The sequence below is a fragment of the Paramormyrops kingsleyae genome, chromosome 8 (genome assembly GCF_048594095.1).
Source record: "Paramormyrops kingsleyae isolate MSU_618 chromosome 8, PKINGS_0.4, whole genome shotgun sequence".
Taxonomy (NCBI): Eukaryota; Metazoa; Chordata; class Actinopteri; order Osteoglossiformes; family Mormyridae; genus Paramormyrops; species Paramormyrops kingsleyae.
In genome coordinates, this window is record NC_132804.1 from 11,763,926 (window position 1) to 11,781,182 (window position 17,257).

General features: G+C 46.1%; 2 protein-coding genes across 4 annotated transcripts; one reads left to right on the forward strand and one right to left on the reverse strand.

Moving 5' to 3' along the window:
• Window positions 1-1,579: 1,579 nt before the first annotated feature.
• Window positions 1,580-11,524, forward strand: arhgef3l (Rho guanine nucleotide exchange factor (GEF) 3, like). 2 transcript variants are annotated; one of them, XM_023837531.2, is made up of 14 exons: window positions 1,580-1,634; window positions 1,721-1,792; window positions 2,489-2,546; window positions 2,667-2,723; window positions 4,966-5,013; window positions 5,280-5,387; window positions 5,670-5,834; window positions 5,970-6,032; window positions 6,130-6,226; window positions 6,316-6,392; window positions 6,499-6,756; window positions 7,858-8,028; window positions 8,768-8,951; window positions 9,183-11,524. In XM_023837531.2, exons 2-14 carry the CDS (start codon window positions 1,755-1,757, stop codon window positions 9,410-9,412), a joined length of 1,554 nt encoding a protein of 517 aa, XP_023693299.1. In that variant the 5' UTR covers window positions 1,580-1,634; window positions 1,721-1,754; the 3' UTR covers window positions 9,413-11,524. The 2 variants fall into 2 exon arrangements, with proteins under 2 accessions (XP_023693299.1, XP_072571331.1); XM_072715230.1 differs by lacking the exon at window positions 1,580-1,634 and having other exon boundaries at window positions 1,645-1,792.
• On the reverse strand, window positions 11,181-16,807 carry LOC111857056 (properdin). 2 transcript variants are annotated; one of them, XM_023837532.1, is made up of 9 exons: window positions 16,653-16,807; window positions 15,910-16,069; window positions 15,642-15,808; window positions 14,942-15,109; window positions 14,601-14,795; window positions 12,825-12,998; window positions 12,196-12,390; window positions 11,820-11,931; window positions 11,181-11,727 (listed from the first exon to the last, which is right to left on the reverse strand). In XM_023837532.1, exons 1-9 carry the CDS (start codon window positions 16,699-16,701, stop codon window positions 11,601-11,603), a joined length of 1,347 nt encoding a protein of 448 aa, XP_023693300.1. In that variant the 5' UTR covers window positions 16,702-16,807; the 3' UTR covers window positions 11,181-11,600. The 2 variants fall into 2 exon arrangements, with proteins under 2 accessions (XP_023693300.1, XP_023693301.1); XM_023837533.1 differs by lacking the exon at window positions 12,825-12,998.
• Between the last annotated feature and the right edge of the window lie 450 nt (window positions 16,808-17,257).

Here is a 17,257-nt window from a genome sequence, read left to right on the forward strand (position 1 = left end):
GGTGAGGTCAACTGCACCCCCTCCCCACTGTAAACAGTAGGAACCAGGAGCTGCTTCCCCCTCCTGATATTCCGGATGGTTTGCCAGAACCTTTTTGAGGCCGACTGAAAGTCACTTTCCATAGCCTCACCAAGCTCTTCACTTCAACGCCTTCAACATAGCCCCCAGGGTCACTGAGGCACGCAAACCCCTCCACCACGATAAGGTAGCAATTCAAGGAGAGGTTTTTTTTTTCTTTTCCCCCTCCTCTAAACACCTGTATGTTTAAGGTCGAGGTCCAAGATAATTTATTTATATGAAAATTCATTGGTGCTGTTATATGAATAGAGGTTCTTATTTGTGCATGTTAATTTACAAATCTGCTGCAGAAATAAGCATGTGCTTTTACGGTGTTTTTATGGAGATGTGGCCCCATCTTGTACTATTGTTTGTACTGTGTAGTACTGGTAAAGTGGTACTACCTTCATTTCCACAGGTATCCAGTTAAGTAGGAAGCCTTTAAGTAGCTGTAACTTAGTTTTGTTTTCAAATATACGCATGTGACATGGGGTTGGCTCTGTCAAAGAAGGCTCTTAGCTAATCATGTGGGAGGTCTGATCACAGAGTCTAGCTCAAGGGTGGGCAATCTTATCCGCAAAGGACCAGTGTGTATGCTGGTATTCACTGCAACTCCCTAATTAGATTACTAATTAGAGGACCGATTGGCTGAAGAGTCCTCACACCTGGGTTTGAACAGCTGACCTACAGGTTTCCCAAAAACCTACATACACACCGGCCCTTTGCGGACACCCCTGGTCTAGCTGGAAGCCCAAAAACAGACAGGAACAGCACACACTTGTGGCGGGAAATGCATGAATCTGCTGCTGCACACAAATGCACCAGAGGATGGATCTCAGACGCGGGATTATTCCGTGAAAGGATCATGGCCCTTTGCTTTGTTAGCTTTCTTATTCAAGGAATAAACCACCTGATTTTCAAAGGCAGTTTATGGAGCCTGTGATTTGCATAAAAACATACAACTAGGTTTTGAAATATCAAAAAACAACTAAAATCAAGTCCTACACATTATGCTGGCGTAAAACTTGCTTTTTAAAGAAAAGAAAACTATTAATCTGAGTTTTATTGAGGTCCCTTGTGTTCTATTCTTGCAGTTAAAATACCATCGTCTACCCATGATGTGTGTAGTTCTGTGGTTACACGCTGACGCCATTGTGCCTGTTGTATAGGAAGGCCTCTTCAGGCTTGTGGCGTACGTGAGTTTTTGCAATGGTGGCTGCCATTGTAATTAAATGCTATAGTGTTCTCTATGGTTCCCAAACGAACGTGGCTCTTGGATCTACCCTAATATTCCTGCGTTCACTTGCAATTTAAAAGCAATTTAGTGCCTTTTTTTGGACCTCACAGGCATCCTGATCATTCAAACTTTTAAATTATCAGAGGTCTGATGTATTAAATGATATTACTCTGTGTACATATAATCCGCCATCACTTCTGAATCTTGTTCAGGTTTCTATTCCATAAGTAGCAAAACAACAGGAAGCGTTACCTTTTTTTTTTCTTCTTTTTACACAGAGGATGTGGTAAGTGCAGCAATTGAGAGGAAGAGGTGGAGGAGGGGCGATGTGCATCTGTCTGTAAGTTTTGCCATTTTCCCTTCTTGAGTAAGAAATTTAGGCAGAGACCTTAACATTTGTGCCTCTCCGGGGGTCGTCCCCTTCAGCGCCATGAACCTGCGATGAGGCCGACACAGAGCGATGGAGAAAGACGAGACGACCGCCGAATCGCTTTCCTGGTAAGTGCTGACCCCCCCCCCCCCAGTCTTAACGCTCGCATCTGTGTCCTCTGCTGCCTCACTCCTGATTTCCCCCCTGGGGTATTGAGCCATCCACTTTATCTGTCAATTTCCTTGGGATTTGAGTCTCTCTCCCTCCTGATGATAACCCCCCCCCCCCCTCCCGCTATGTTATGCATGGCCAAGCATGGGGAGACAGCCACGTCTGTCTGTCCGCTCCAGCGGAGACCTGGCTCTTCCTATATTTCTTCCTGCTCTCTTCAATATGGCACACTGGCAAATCTGTCGCTTCGCACCAAATTAAAGGGCCATCAGACCGTTTGGTTAATTTTATTTCGTTATAACTTATAAGAATCTAAGGAAGCAGTTTGTTGAAGGAGCTTACTCAGGCTTTGGGTTATGGTTCGGGTCATATTAGTCGGCTGGACATTGCCACTGATTAGTCCCATGATAGTTACAATTTAAGCTGGATGCTACTCTGAAGCTTGGAATTTCAATTCAAATTTTTAAAATATTTGTGAGGCAATGCTGTAGACAGGATTCCCTCTGAAGTGTGACTTTCACACTGTACACGTGTCATTCCACCTTTTAAACGTGTGCTAGCCCAGATGAACAGGGGGGCCCCTTTAAGACCCCCAGCCCAGTGTGCAGGTTCTGAAGGCTGCTGTTGTCCACTCTGACTACTGCTCCTTTCAGGTCTCCGGTGCAGCGAGAGAGACTCTCCACCTGCGCCAACCTGTCGGACTACGCGGGGGTAAGCAGGGACTTGCATGACTGGCGGCTCTGAAATGGCATTCCTGGGGGGGGTTGGCAGGCGGTGGGACTGGGGTTTAAACTGCAGTTTGTGTTTCTTCTGTCTGTCTGGGGCCTGTAGAAGAAGAGAAAGCAGGGCACCGGGCCTGAGATTATGACAGCGACCACAGAGGACAAGGTGAACGGCCTGTCTGTCTGTCTGTCAGAGCGCAATTCCCGTCTCACCCGCAGCCGCCAAACTATACCCGAAAGCAGCCCCCCCATTTCATTAATTGCTTTGCTTACTAGCCTGTTTGTGGTTTCTAAATAACTGTCATCCCTGAATGGTGTTCTGAAACTCAGTGAAACCGTTAATTTTTTTTGCAATGAAAAACGTACTTCAGGGACAGAGACATATTTCAGAGACTCTATATGAGCCTTAATAATGATCATTCTATGGCATGTGACTTCCTGCTAACCTACTAACCTATAGCCAAAATTCATAGTAAATCTTTCAGTTTGCTATCATTCGAACGGATCTTCAAACGGATTTCTGGGTTATACCACGTGCAGAAATCCAGACTTAAAAGACTTTTGGTCCGTTACACTGAATTCAGTATTGCAGCATTTGCAAGACACCGGAAAATGGAAAATGGTATTGACAGCACTGTAGATACATACACTAAGATTTTATCTGCCTAGCCAGACTGAGGAGGGCACAGTTTGGGGGGGGGGGGGGGGGGGGGGCGGGTCTGCATGCATTTTAATGAACTGTGCACATTGATGATGTGTTCTTAGGAAGGTGGTAGAAGTCTGATCTGGTGTACTGACATGTTCCCATGTTTGTACGTAGTCCATAGGTCTAAGTTCTGTTCTTACACAAAGTTCATTTACTTGGAATGAGAGTATTTCTGTCAAGCTGTATTGGAACGTGTTTAAGTGTGTGTGTGTGTGTGTGTGTGTGTGTGTGTGTGTGTGTGTGTGTGTGTGTGCGCCTGCCTGTATGTGTGCAGCGGAAATTGTGTCAGGGCCACCCACCTCTGCTCTAGCTGTGAACGCTCAGCCTGACAATCGATTGAGTTGTCGTTTCACTTCTGAAAATATGTTCTCCAGGAAACTCGAGTGGCTTTTGCTCAGGAAACATATTGTAGGTTACATGTTATTTACATGATGTAGCCTGTAGCCAAAGTCGGCTAATCAGGAAAACAAATACCTTCAAGGCAGAGAAAAGGCGGATCAACCTGTTATTCACAAGAGCCTGAGTTCAGGCAGGAAATCTGAGCTCTTTAGAGAAGCGACACCCCACACCCGTTTTTGCTCTTCCTCTCTGTCATGCCTGCTCTGCTGCAAGCAGTTGTGAGATGATAAATTCAGCAGCCGTGACAGCAGGGGACCGGGCCTGACGGGCCATGATATGCCATGTTTATATGCATCACGGCTCTTTATCTTCAGCCACTGCTCCGCTCAGAAATGCCCCTGCTTACCTGACATTCAGAAGCTGTGTTATGGACACAAGCATTATTTTCATTACTATATTACTTTTAAACCATAACAATGATCGATCTACAAAGTTCCTCATCTTCAGCTCTGTTGTCCATTCCATCGTTGTCACAGTTTTTAGTTTTCTTATGCTACTGCTTACACCAGACATCGTTTTCATTTCTGATCTGTTCAAGCTGAGATGGTCTGGAACTCGTGTGCTGTACAGTGATGGATATCAATGGAATGTGACTCTTTATTCTTGCTTCTTCCTGCTCTGTGAACTATGATGTCACACATTTTTCACATACAATATTACACATTTCAGCAGATTATCAGTCTGTATCAGAGTGCAGCTAATAAAATACAGTTGAAGATTGAAATTAAACAATGACGGTAAGACTACTAACGGGGCACAAATATAGTATTACACTCTTACTTATGTATTAATTAACCACAAACTAAGTATTAGTTACATAATGATCTCATGTTAATTCATCATTGAATCATCATGAATCATGATGCATGTTTTATCTCAAGCAGTTACTATATTTATTATATCTGTTAATGCTGTAAACCTTTGTGAACTACTGAAGGAACTTATGAAGGAACTACTAAGAAACTACTGAAGGAACAAGTAATGAAGAACACGTGATTCTGATTTCATGTTTGTTCATCATTAATGAATAATGATGCATCTTTTATCTCAAGTAGCAGCTACATTTGTTCATGATTTGTTCATAATCTGTGCTTTAGTAGTCACTGAGTTATTACCAGATGTTTGTGCCCAATCCGGTAAAGTGTTACCAAAATGATTTTATTTTTTGATAAACAGCCTATCAGAGCTTGCAGCCTGTCAATGCTGGTGATTAATGCAAGTGGTAAAATTAATGTTCTGATGCCTAAAGGCATACACACTTTGTAAGTATGTCAAATGATGCATTTCATGCTGTGCATGACAGGAAGAAGAGGATGGGCTCGGAAGTCTTGAGCACAGTAAAGATGCTGAGGTCAGTCAGAATCTGGCATTTTAACGTGACAGGCCATAGAAGACTTTTATGTTCGACCAGAAGTCATTTCAGTCATGTTTATAGGACACCGGAGAATGAATTCTCACCTATATAATGCTGTTTTGTGTAGAATAAAAGGATACTGACAGGACAACTAATGAAATGTATTTATTATGAATTTATTTTAAGTTTTAACATCCCCCTTGGTTTGTCTGAAGTTATAATGTGTGCCTCAAATCTGCATGCCTCAAATCCGTGTGCCTCAGGAGCCCAGTAATAAGCGGGTAAAGCCTGTTGGGAAGGGAAGTGGATTGGCTGGTTTGATGGCACCAGTGAAAACGCCATCATTGAAGCGGCTGGGACAGTCTATTCAGGTAACAGCCCGAGGTCCGTCAGTCTGATCTAAGAATTGGACAGAGATGGAAAGTTCAGGTTTGGAAAGTAGAAGTCCAAACCAAGATTTTGTTTTAACCAACCAGTTGAGTATAAAGAGTCACAGTCACAGAGTACTGGATTTTCACTTTCTGGACCTGAACTTTCCACCTCTGGTAATGGCATAATCCAAGGATTCAGGTCCGGCTTCTTACTGTCGGGGGATATTGATGCTCGGTTTTGTCCATGGAACCCCTGACGTATCCCTCTCCATGGCTGGCTAGCGGTCCATCAGCTTCCGGACAGAGGCACGCCCGCTGCCCATGGCCCCCGTGCGGGTGCGGCAAAAGGCCAGCTCCTTCCCACGCCGGCGCAACAGCCAGCTGTGGAGCGACACGGTGGAGAACCTCTGCCAGGACCTGAGTGCCCGGGAGATCAAAAGGCAGGAGGTGGGCCTGCTGGGGAGGGGGCTCTGGGGGTATCATTGTCTCTGTGGGGTGGGCTGTCCCCATTTTCCTGTGTTCTCCTCTGTCTCATTTCTTTAAACTTTCCTCAAGCCCACTAACATTCCTCCTCTCTGACAGGTCATTTATGAGCTCACTCAGGGAGAGAAACAGCTCATCGAAGACCTCAGCTTAGTAAAAAAGGTCGGTTTCCACCCTGACATACTGACCTGAAGAACTTTGTGTCCACTTCTTCTTTAAATAAGTGCATTATTACTAATACATTATCGTGTACTTACAGGTGTATTATGAGCCCATGCTGAAACTAGACATCATGACAGAGAGTGAACTGGGCCAGATATTTGGAACTTTAGACAATCTAATCCCCTTGCATGAAGGTACAAATATGGATTTCTTCAATAGCATCACTTCTTACTGGGTTCTTAACAGCTTACTCATTCGTATCCCATAATTCACTTATGTGCAGATCTGTTGACTAAGCTTGAAAACCTCAGAGGCTCAGAAAAGACGGTGGGGGAAGTTGGGCCCACATTGCTTGACTGGGTAAGTGCCACACACAGCTGAAAGAACCACAGACGAACAGTGACAGCCGATTCCTCTCACTGTAAGAAGCATCTCATCACATCTAACCCTCTGTCCGTTGGCATAGTTTCCTTGTCTGGAGGCCTATGTCACCTACTGCTGCAACCAGGTGGGGGCCAAGGCCCTCCTGGACCAGAAAAAGCAGGACCGTCGTGTGCAGCACTTTCTACAGCTGTGCCAGGAGTCCTCTTTTAGTCGCAAACTCGACCTCTGGAACTTCCTGGACCTCCCCCGCAGCCGCCTGGTGAAGTATCCTCTCCTGCTGAAGGAGATCCAGAAGAACACACCAGCTGAACACCCTGACCTGGACACCATACCAGAGGCAGTGAGTGTGACTCCTTCACCAAGCCCAATCAGAAATATAGCCCCCAGGATTCATATTTCATAGATCTTTAGGAAAGCCATGCTTGGTTTTAAAGTCTCTACATTTCCATTAGGTGTTACCATAGTAGATGGGTAAATGTTTGAGGAACACACATCACAGAAGCTTATAACATTTACTGTATTTGAGTTTATATACTATACATGATGATATATGGTTCATACTGGGTATACAATCATTTACAAAGTTAATGATAAAAGTGTCATTATATAGGAATAAATAGATTATGTTACTAGATCAGGGGTAGGCAAACTACGGCCTGCGGGCTACATCCAGCCCATTGGTCATTTTAATCCGGCCCGCCGAAGATTGGTACAGAATTGCCCAAATCAAATCATGTCATAATTATGACTGCATTCATTCGACTTTGTCCTGTAATGCCGGGCGTTCCACCAGGTGGCGCATTAGGCACAGTGATACATTGGCTGGATTTGGCCTGGGCTACTCTGTTATTACTCTGCTCCTGCTCTGAACCCATCTGCAACAATGAGTGAGCCAAAGAAACGAAAAGTCGACTGAGTTCCGAGTGTTTAATAAGGAATGGATAACTAAATACTTTTTCGCTGAACTCCGATCAAAGGTTGTATGTCTTATTTGCCAAGAAACCGTTGTGGTTTTAAAGGAATATAACATCAGCCGTCACTTTTCCACTAAGCGTGCTAATTACGCTAACAAGCTGTCAAGGCAAGAGCGGATGGCAACCACTCAGAGGTTGGCAGCTAGTTTGCAGGCTCAGCAAAACACCTTTATCCGACAAACTGCCATCCAAGAATCAAGCACTAAGGCAAGTTATGTGCTGGCATTCAAATTAGCAAAGACCAGCAAGCCTTTCTCCGAAGGGGAGTTTCTCAAAGAGTGCAAGGTAGAGACAGCAGGTATCTTGTGTCCTGAGAGCAAGAACAAATTTGAAAAAATTAGCTTATCATGCAGGATAAGCTATATAGGCCAGCCTTTGGTAGCAATATTCTGACATTACACTGAAGCAGAGTCCAGAGGAGGTAAGTCTAAGCCCATCTCCATCTGGTGCTGTCTGTCTGTCTCCAGATGGATATACTCCAGAGGATCGTGTCAGAGGTGGATCGTAAGACGGGTGAGGCGGAGTGCGAGTTCTACAGGCAGGGGCTTACCTACATGGAGGAGGGACAGAGACTTCCCGAGATCCAGCACTCCCGGTTCCTTTACTGCCACGGGGAGCTGAAGAACAGCAAAGGCCAAGTAAGGAAAGCACATATCATGTAAGAACATCAAATATTGCATTAGAGACGCCACAGTCTATGTAAGAATGCCAAGTATCACGTTAAAAAACCACCGCAGTCCCTACAAGAACATCAAACTTCTCACAAGAACACCACAGAACATGTAAAAAACAAAAAAAAACAAAACAGAAGGTCCATGTAAGACCATCATGTAGGAACACAAGAGAATATGAAAGGACACCACAGTATATGCTGGAACACAAAAGACTACATAGAAACACCAAAGATTAGGTATGAATCCAATTGTCTGTGTAAGAACATTAAAGAGCAAGTACGAACACCTCAGGTCAATTAAGAATATGAAAAAACAGTACAGAAGATGAGAACAGGACAGAACGTGTAAGAGCAAGAACAAACACCTCAGCCAATGTAAGAACAGGTACAAACAGAACAGAACATGTAAGAGAATATAAGAACAGTACAGAACATGTAAGAGCAAGAACAAACAGCTCAGACAATGTAAGGGAATGTAAGACCAGTACAGAACATGTAAGAGCAAGAACATACAGCTCAGAACATGTAAGAGAATGTAAAAACAGTACAGAACATGTAAGAGCAAGAACAAACAGCTCGGAATATTAATGGACACCAAACACCAGATACAGCCTATTAAGGCCACATATTCTTCTCCACTTCTACCTATGAATCTCCTTCACTTGTCCCAGTGAACCTCACCACAGAGACGCTGTCATCCACAGAAGCTGTACGTCTTCCTGTTTGAGCTGGCCCTAGTACTGACGCGCCCTGTGTGTCCAGAGCGGGAGGGTCTGGTCCAGTTTCAGGTGTATCGCCAGCCGCTGCCCGCTGCCCACCTGCTTTTGGAGGACCTGCCTGACGGCGAAGGGACTGGAGGGAGCTCCTTCAGAGGCGCTTTCAACTCTGGTAATGAGAAATTTAGCATATGGTGGCAAAGGGGGGGCGATCCATGGTTTAGCTCCGTGTAGCTGGAGTGGGTTTAGCCAAAAACCACAGTTAAGTACACTTATGAGAGCAGTTCCCTCTGTTCCACCTCACATCACTGGACTGGCTATCAGGTTTTTACATTCCAGTGCCTTTTATGTACTTAACAGCTCCTCTCTCTGTTTGTTTCGTTATTCTCATTTCCTTTCCCAGTCAAGAACTGCTTCAGGGTGAGCAGCAGAGGGCGCTCTAAAGTCCTGTCTCACAGTCTGCAGGCCAATGACTCCTTCAACAAGCAGCAGTGGATCTCCTGTCTGCGGCAGGCAATCGTCCAATCACGTGACAGCCAGTCTGAAACGCTACGGCAGTCGTCAGCTGACCCCGGCCTGTGTCACATTGCTGAGCTTAGCCTGAACTCTGATGTTGAGATGACAGACACGTAGACATCATTACCCTCACAGTGCTGTTAGGCCTCCCCCTGTTCTTGGCGGCATGTTTCATTTTTCACTGTCAGAACTGTCATGCCTTTTATCTTTTTCTGTTTTTCATTGTCTTTGCCTTCCGTTCATCTTAAAACTGATGTTTTTTCTGTTCTCTTAAAAGAATTTGAAAAGACAGTCCTCATTGTGAACACCACGATCCCTGTTCCATTAGAAAGAGGTAAACTGAAATGTTTAAGTCCGTTTATTTTTTTTTTATTTTATTTTATTTTTGAGGAAGAAAACAAAACTTCTTGGTACTTTTGTGGAGCCAGTCAGGGTAACAGGAAAAACAGTTATGCTATTCATATTTTTAATTATGAGAATTACTTCTGTAATTTTGTTTTTGCGTGTGTGATGTGTATTGAAGCAGGGACCACACAGAAGCACAAAGCCTGTGCTGTGGCAACGTCTGTATGATGACCCCCGAATGTTACTGATGACATTGCGTTATGGTTTCAGATCTTCACAGGAAGTATCAGCCATGTTACCTGTCAGCAGCTGTTCATCACATGCTGTTAGCCTGCTAATTATAACTAATGCCACAACCAAACTGGCAATTCGGAGAAGCATATGCGGTTCGAGATCCTATTTAGGGGGGCTACACATTTCGTACATGGTGGTATGACCCCGTGGTGCCGTGTGACGTCCTTGGTGTGGCCGGTGGCGTGATGTTCTTCAGATTTGTAGTGACAGCCCTAATGATGGCTGAGTCTCCCCAGGGGTGGACTGTAGTTCCCCTTCATATATTTTGCTGCAGAACAGGACGGGGAGGGTGTTGGGTCCCCCTTGGTATATTTAGCCAGTGGCTATCAACCGTTTGGCCACCAATGAAATTAAGCATTATCCATGAATCATCTCCTACGATCGCCTTGGAATCTCACCAAGATTGGCCAACTGACTGGGCACCACTAGGACACAGAGTATATAATGCCATGGTTGGTGGCCCTTAGAAAAGAACATTTCTGAACTTCCCAATGGCTAGTCTGCATCTGAGTCCCCGGGTCCCACTTTACAATAAGGCTCCCGTTGCCACTTATAAATGGTAGTATCTCATTAATAAGAGAAATCTGTGGTATAACTTGTTTATAATTGTCTAGTAATGATTTATAAAGTGTTACAACTTAATTAATAACCTTCCTATCAACTATTTATAATCCCTTTATAAGGGTAACCTTATTATATAGTGGTACCGCCCCCATAAATGTCAAAGTGGTCTGTGTCTTTCTGCTTTGGTCTCTGGGTGTTCCATCTCTCAGTTCACATAGTATTTATAAATTTCCTGTCATGAAAATATCAGGAGGTATATGGAAGGGGACATGTGTGGCTCAGTGGGCTAAGCCTGTGGGCTTGTAATCACAAGGTTGCCAGTTCAAACCCGGCCTCAGCATTTCTGTGGGTCCTTCAGCAAGGCCCTTAATCCCCAGCTCCCTGGGCACTGCTACAGGACAGCTTACTCTGCAAAGAGCAAGTTGAGGGAGGTGTAAAGACAGTTTAATAAATATATAATGAATAAATATAATAAATTAATAGATTAATAAAGTACTGATTATTATTATACAGTGCATCTGTAGTACACAGTGAATAGTGTAGCTGTTCGTTCACATAGTTTTTTTTATGTGTATACATTTGTGAACACGGAAGAAGGAATTACGACTGCAGATGCCATCAGTTTTTTGTGAGTGTATTGAACAACCTATGTACTCAGCAAAGCAAGTATGAGCCACACGAGTACATATAGTCACTTTATTATTCAGAGAGCTCTGGGATATCTAATTGCTCTGGGGGATTTTACCAACAGGGAATCATAATACAAAAAATCAGCATGTGTTCAAGGCAACAATGACAGCATGTTAGCATGTAAGAATGTTATTTCATGGTTAGACCCATCATGTAATTGTTTCTCTCATGGAAGTTTGAAATGGAAAGAATGAACTGTCCAGCACTATATAACAGTATTGTAATCTAATATGCCATTTTCAGCTAATTTCTATTAAAAATAATATTACTGTAAATTGAAGTAATATGGTTTGTGAATATGAGTGAGTATTCTATTAATAAACAATGTACCACGCGTTTTAGATTAGAGTTTGTACGTGTTGCCATAGGTAGTATCGAGGTAGCGAGGGTTACTCGCTGACATTTTCACCCCTTAAGATTCCATGCAGCTGGGGACATGAAGGCAGGCCTGAGTCTGGACCTTCTCATCTAGCTTAGGGCATGACTCCAAAGGCTTCCCGGAGAAGTAGGCCTGCTCCCGCTTTGATCCCACCAGCATCCTGCAGGAGAGAGAGGCAGAGATTAATAACATGTCAGAAAGGACAAAATTGGAGGTCTGACTATCCTTAGAGTGCAGGCCGACTACTCATACATGTACATAGACACGTCTGGTTGACATGTTCGCATTCTGGTTTTCTGAGCTCCAGGTCCACAGCTGGGCTTGCAGAGACCCCATTCGCTCCACTCATCCCACTTGCCATTCACTGAAAGACATGCAGGAGCAGACTCAGTGTGAGGCCACTAACAGAAAGGAAGTGAGGGGCGGGACTTCCTGCTGGCTTCCTGCTTCCTTCTCACCAAGCCAGTCTCACCTGTGTGACCATTACAGTCATGTCTCACATTAACTGTATATATATTCATATTTAAACAGCAGGATCTCTTGGCTAGGGATCCAACCCTGCGTGCCATGAAGATGACACACGGCAAAGCAGCCATCGCTTCTCACGTCAGGGACATGAGTGACTCACTCTTGCAGTTGCTGATGTCATAGCAGATCCGGGTCTCCGATATTCCCGGATTTTCGGGACAGGATTTCCCTTCCCAGGCTGTGAACTTGCAGCTCCGCTCCCGCATCTGACTGCCCGCATATGTCTTACAGGTGATGTTTCTACTGTGTCTTGCACATTTGCTCCAGGGTGCCCACGCTGACCACAGGCCGTCCACTGAGAGAGAGAGAGGGACAGTTAGGCTTTCTGCATCTCCATTCAACACCACATTCCAGCACAATCCAGGGGCAAATTTAAAGGGCATTCCCAAACCAAAAATGGAAACAGTGGAACAAATCTAAAATGAAAGTATTTGTACAGTTATATAATTGTAAAAAAATGAGTGTTTCCTAAAAGTAAATATGAAAATATATATAAAAGTTCTACAGTGGTGTTACATTCAGCTTCCGGCTTCACTCAGGTGAAGAGCTCTGCAATAAAGTTACTTTCAGCTGCTTACAGCTTCATTCCAGTGAACAGCTCCACAGTCAAGTTATTTTCAGCTGCTTACGTCATTCCAGTGAAGGGCTCTGCAGTAAAGTTGCATTCAGATGCTTATAGTGGCACTGCGGTGAAGGGCTCTGCAGCGAGTATTGCTTTTGGGAACTCACCTGGGCAGTGCTTACGTGTGTTACAGAGCTCTCTTGCGACAGAATCTCCAGGGCAGTCCTGACCCCCATACTGGGGAGGCGGGGAAGTGCACTGCCGTAATCTCACTCTCTGCCCCACACCACAGGTCACAGAACACTCAGAGAACATGCTCCACAGAGTCCAGCCGCCATCCACTGGGGGAGGAGGAGTGCATTTTACGCAGGGTGGCAGCACAGTTAGCCTCAGTCAGTCAGTCTGATTACCCGGCCTCACAGCAGTTAGTCAGTCTGATTACCCGGCCTCACAGCAGTTAGTCAGTCTGATTACCCGGCCTCACAGCAGTTAGTCAGTCTGATTACCCGGCCTCACAGCAGTTAGTCAGTCTGATTACCCGGCCTCACAGCAGTTAGTCAGTCTGATTACCCGGCCTCACAGCAGTTAGTCAGTCTGATTACCCGGCCTCACAGCAGTTAGTCAGTCTGATTACCCGGCCTCACAGCAGTTAGTCAGTCTGATTACCCGGCCTCACAGCAGTTAGTCAGTCTGATTACCCGGCCTCACAGCAGTTAGTCAGTCTGATTACCCGGCCTCACAGCAGTTAGTCAGTCTGATTACCCGGCCTCACAGCAGTTAGTCAGTCTGATTACCCGGCCTCACAGCAGTTAGTCAGTCTGATTACCCGGCCTCACAGCAGTTAGTCAGTCTGATTACCTAGCCTCATAGCAGAGTCTCAGACAATAAGTCTGATTACCCAGCCTCACAGTAGTCAATCAGTTTGATTACCCATCCTCAATGCAAGTCTAAGTCAGTCTGATTACTGAGCCTCACAGCCATCAGTCTGATTACCCAGCCTCACAGTAGTCAATCAGTTTGATTACCCATCCTCAATGCAAGTCTAAGTCAGTCTGATTACTGAGCCTCACAGTCATCAGTCTGATTACCCAGCCTCACAGTAGTCAATCAGTTTGATTACCCATCCTCAATGCAAGTCTAAGTCAGTCTGATTACTGAGCCTCACAGCCATCAGTCTGATTACCCTGCCTCACAGCAGTCAGCAAGTCTGATTACCCTGCCCCAATGCAGAGTCTCAGTCAGTCTGATTACCAAGACTCACGGCCATCAGTCTGATTACCCTGCCCCAATGCAGAGTCTCAGTCAGTCTGATTACCAAGACTCACGGCCATCAGTCTGATTACCCTGCCCCAATGCAGAGTCTCAGTCAGTCAGATTACCAAGACTCACGGCCATCAGTCTGATTACCCTGCCCCAATGCAGAGTCTCAGTCAGTCAGATTACCAAGACTCACGGCCATCAGTCTGATTACCCTGCCCCAATGCAGAGTCTCAGTCAGTCAGATTACCAAGACTCACGGCCATCAGTCTGATTACCCTGCCCCAATGCAGAGTCTCAGTCAGTCAGATTACCAAGACTCACGGCCATCAGTCTGATTACCCTGCCCCAATGCAGAGTCTCAGTCAGTCAGATTACCAAGACTCACGGCCATCAGTCTGATTACCCTGCCCCAATGCAGAGTCTCAGTCAGTCAGATTACCAAGACTCACGGCCATCAGTCTGATTACCCTGCCCCAATGCAGAGTCTCAGTCAGTCAGATTACCAAGACTCACGGCCATCAGTCTGATTACCCTGCCCCAATGCAGAGTCTCAGTCAGTCAGATTACCAAGACTCACGGCCATCAGTCTGATTACCCAGCCACACAGCAGAATCTCAGTAAGTCTGATTACCCTGCCTCCTGTTCTTACAGCACTGACATCTCAGGTGTTGTCGCTTTCTTACCGGGGCAAGCTGGCAGGTTGTTACAGTCCTGCTCTTCCAAAGCCTGGCCAGGGCAGGGCATTCCCGGGGGTTTGTCAGAGGGCTCTGGGTTTGTACAGTTCCTGGTGCGGTGGCGGGTGGGTAGTGCCATGCTGTGTGTCAGACAGCTCCTGCTGCAGTGCGTCCACGAGCTCCACTTTGCCCAGGCTCCGTGGACTGGGTATTGGGCAGAGGGCCACCACAGATGGAGAGTGAAAAGATGGAAACATAAACCAAGCTCAGGGTGATAATGAGATGTTGTGTCAGTGGACTGGTGACACGCGTCTTCCTGCTGCATTCCGGCAGCTGGAGATTCTCCTGACCTGGACATATTCCTGTGTCACATTCCTCAGTCATGGTATCTTCTCCCTCACAGCTGCCCCCGCAGATTGGGGGGGGCTCGGTGCACATCCTCCTACGGCTCCTGCTTCCTTTCTGGCAGGTCACCGAACAGGCTCCCCACTTGCCCCATTCTGTCCAGCCCCCAGACTCTGAGTGGGGTGAGATGGGAGGAATTTTGGAGTTATTAAAATTTTCTGTAGTCGGCATTCACACAATACATTTTCATATCAAAGACAAAGGACTCTTCTGTTCAAAAACACACATCTTGCGTTTCCGTTTTCACGTGGGCCTGTTTATTCTCGATGTTCTAATGTGTGCACTGTGGCTCAGTGGGTTTGGCCTTTGTGCCTGGGATCGGAAAGTCGTGGTTCGAATGCTGTGTTTGGCAGAGTAGTCACACCTGTGTTGGATCCTTGAGCAAGGTCCTTAACCCCTGGAATGCACCAAAGGTGCTGGATAAATAGCTGCCCCGAGCTTTGCGCTCACCACTATATGTGTGTGTGTGTCTCAAAGAAGAGCATGATGGGATATGTGAAAACTAACGTATCCCAAAGCACTTGTACAAATGGCAAATGGAGCTTTATTTCAAGTCTGAAGCAGCTGTCAGCTTGAAAATCTCCAACGTCACCCGAAGCCCTCGGGGTGCTGTGTTAGCTGAACGGGTCGGACCGGCCGCCATACGTGGGCAGCAGGCTTGGTCTTCACAAGACTGAGTCTGCAGGATCCCCAGGGCCTCCGCGTCCTCGCAGTCACCCTGCCCGTAGCAGAAGCGTCTCCTCTGCCGTACACCCTCCAGGCAGGACACGGTGCAGTGACCCCACTCGCTCCACTCGGACCATGAGGCGGGCCTGGGTGCAAGGAGAGAGAGGTGGGGTAGGTGGGGGATGGACGCCACCCGGGGAGGCGGCGCGAAGGTGCAGCACGGTGCGACTCTGAACGCCGGCCTCACCGGCAGGAGCGGCACTTCCCATCATCATCCTGGAAGCCATAGCGGGGGTTGAGACAGCAGTCTACCAGGGACACGCGGCCGAGCAACAAGCTGCAGCTCCCGGATTCCACTCCGAAGTCAGAGAAACACTCCACCATCTGGGGCTTAGGCGTAGTGCCCCCTACAGTCAGGAGATGACATCTGCGACGCTGAGAAGTGCTAATATACAATCTAGGACAGGGTTCTTCAACGCTGGACCTCGATTCCAAATCCAGGCCGTGTTTTCAGTTCTCCCAGGTAGTTGATTAATAATTACTGATTCTGATTGGTCAGAGGCTTCACACCTGACTGACAGGTAAAGGAAGGCTGGAAAACCAGCAGTGCTCGGACCTCGAGGACCGTGAGTTGAATAACCCTGATCTAGGATGTCGACGAGCTGGTATAAATACTGCTGTACAGGGGTGCTGCTGCATATTTTACATGTCATGAAATCATATCATATTGGGCCTCTAACCCAGAGCAATCCAATTATGTCACTCAGAGGCCCTTTTTAATTATCTTACCTCCCCCCACTTTGTTTCCCTGGATCCTGCATGTCCTGACTGAAGCTCATATTGACTAATGTGAAGGAGGGACGGTACCAGCCGGACTCGGTTAATCCCAGAAGGAATACACATCTAACTCAGCAACGGCAGCAAACAAAACACGATGCTCACATACCCGTAAGATGGCGAGACAGCTACGGCGGCGAAGGAGGTTCTGACCTGAAATCCGGGCTGAAAGCAGCGCTGTATGTACCACCCACAGCAGCATGAGGAGCCCTGCAGTTTCCTCTCGAGGTATCTACACTTATGGCTGCTTTGCTCCACTCGGTCTCACTTGGGGCCTCCCTCCTGGGCGCCTCCTTTTCATACCATAGATCCTCCTCCTGGTATCTTTCTTCCTTCTACATCCGCTCCCACCCACACATCCAAGGGTCAGGGTTGATGAACTGTCTAATCTGGCCCTTGACTGCCCTTTTCTAAAACCCCTGCTGCTTTTCCCAAATATTTCCTATCTAATTGATATGTGTTTGCTGTTAATGGTGTCGTCTCCTTACAAAATATTCGGGGGTGGGTCAATGGTTTTATGGGAAATTTTGGGGAGAAAAACATTCCTTTTGTATGAGAAAAAACTGCATTTTAACTGCCCCCAACACCCATCCAAAGAGGAACCACTGAGGTTTTTAATTCCTATCACTTCGATAACTTGTATTTACAAGTGTACATGTGTGACAGGTCGAAGTATTGGGTGTTGCTTTTCATACGAAGGTGTATACCTAATTGAATTTTTTTTTCAAGGATTTATTGGTCTGATGGATTTTAGATTG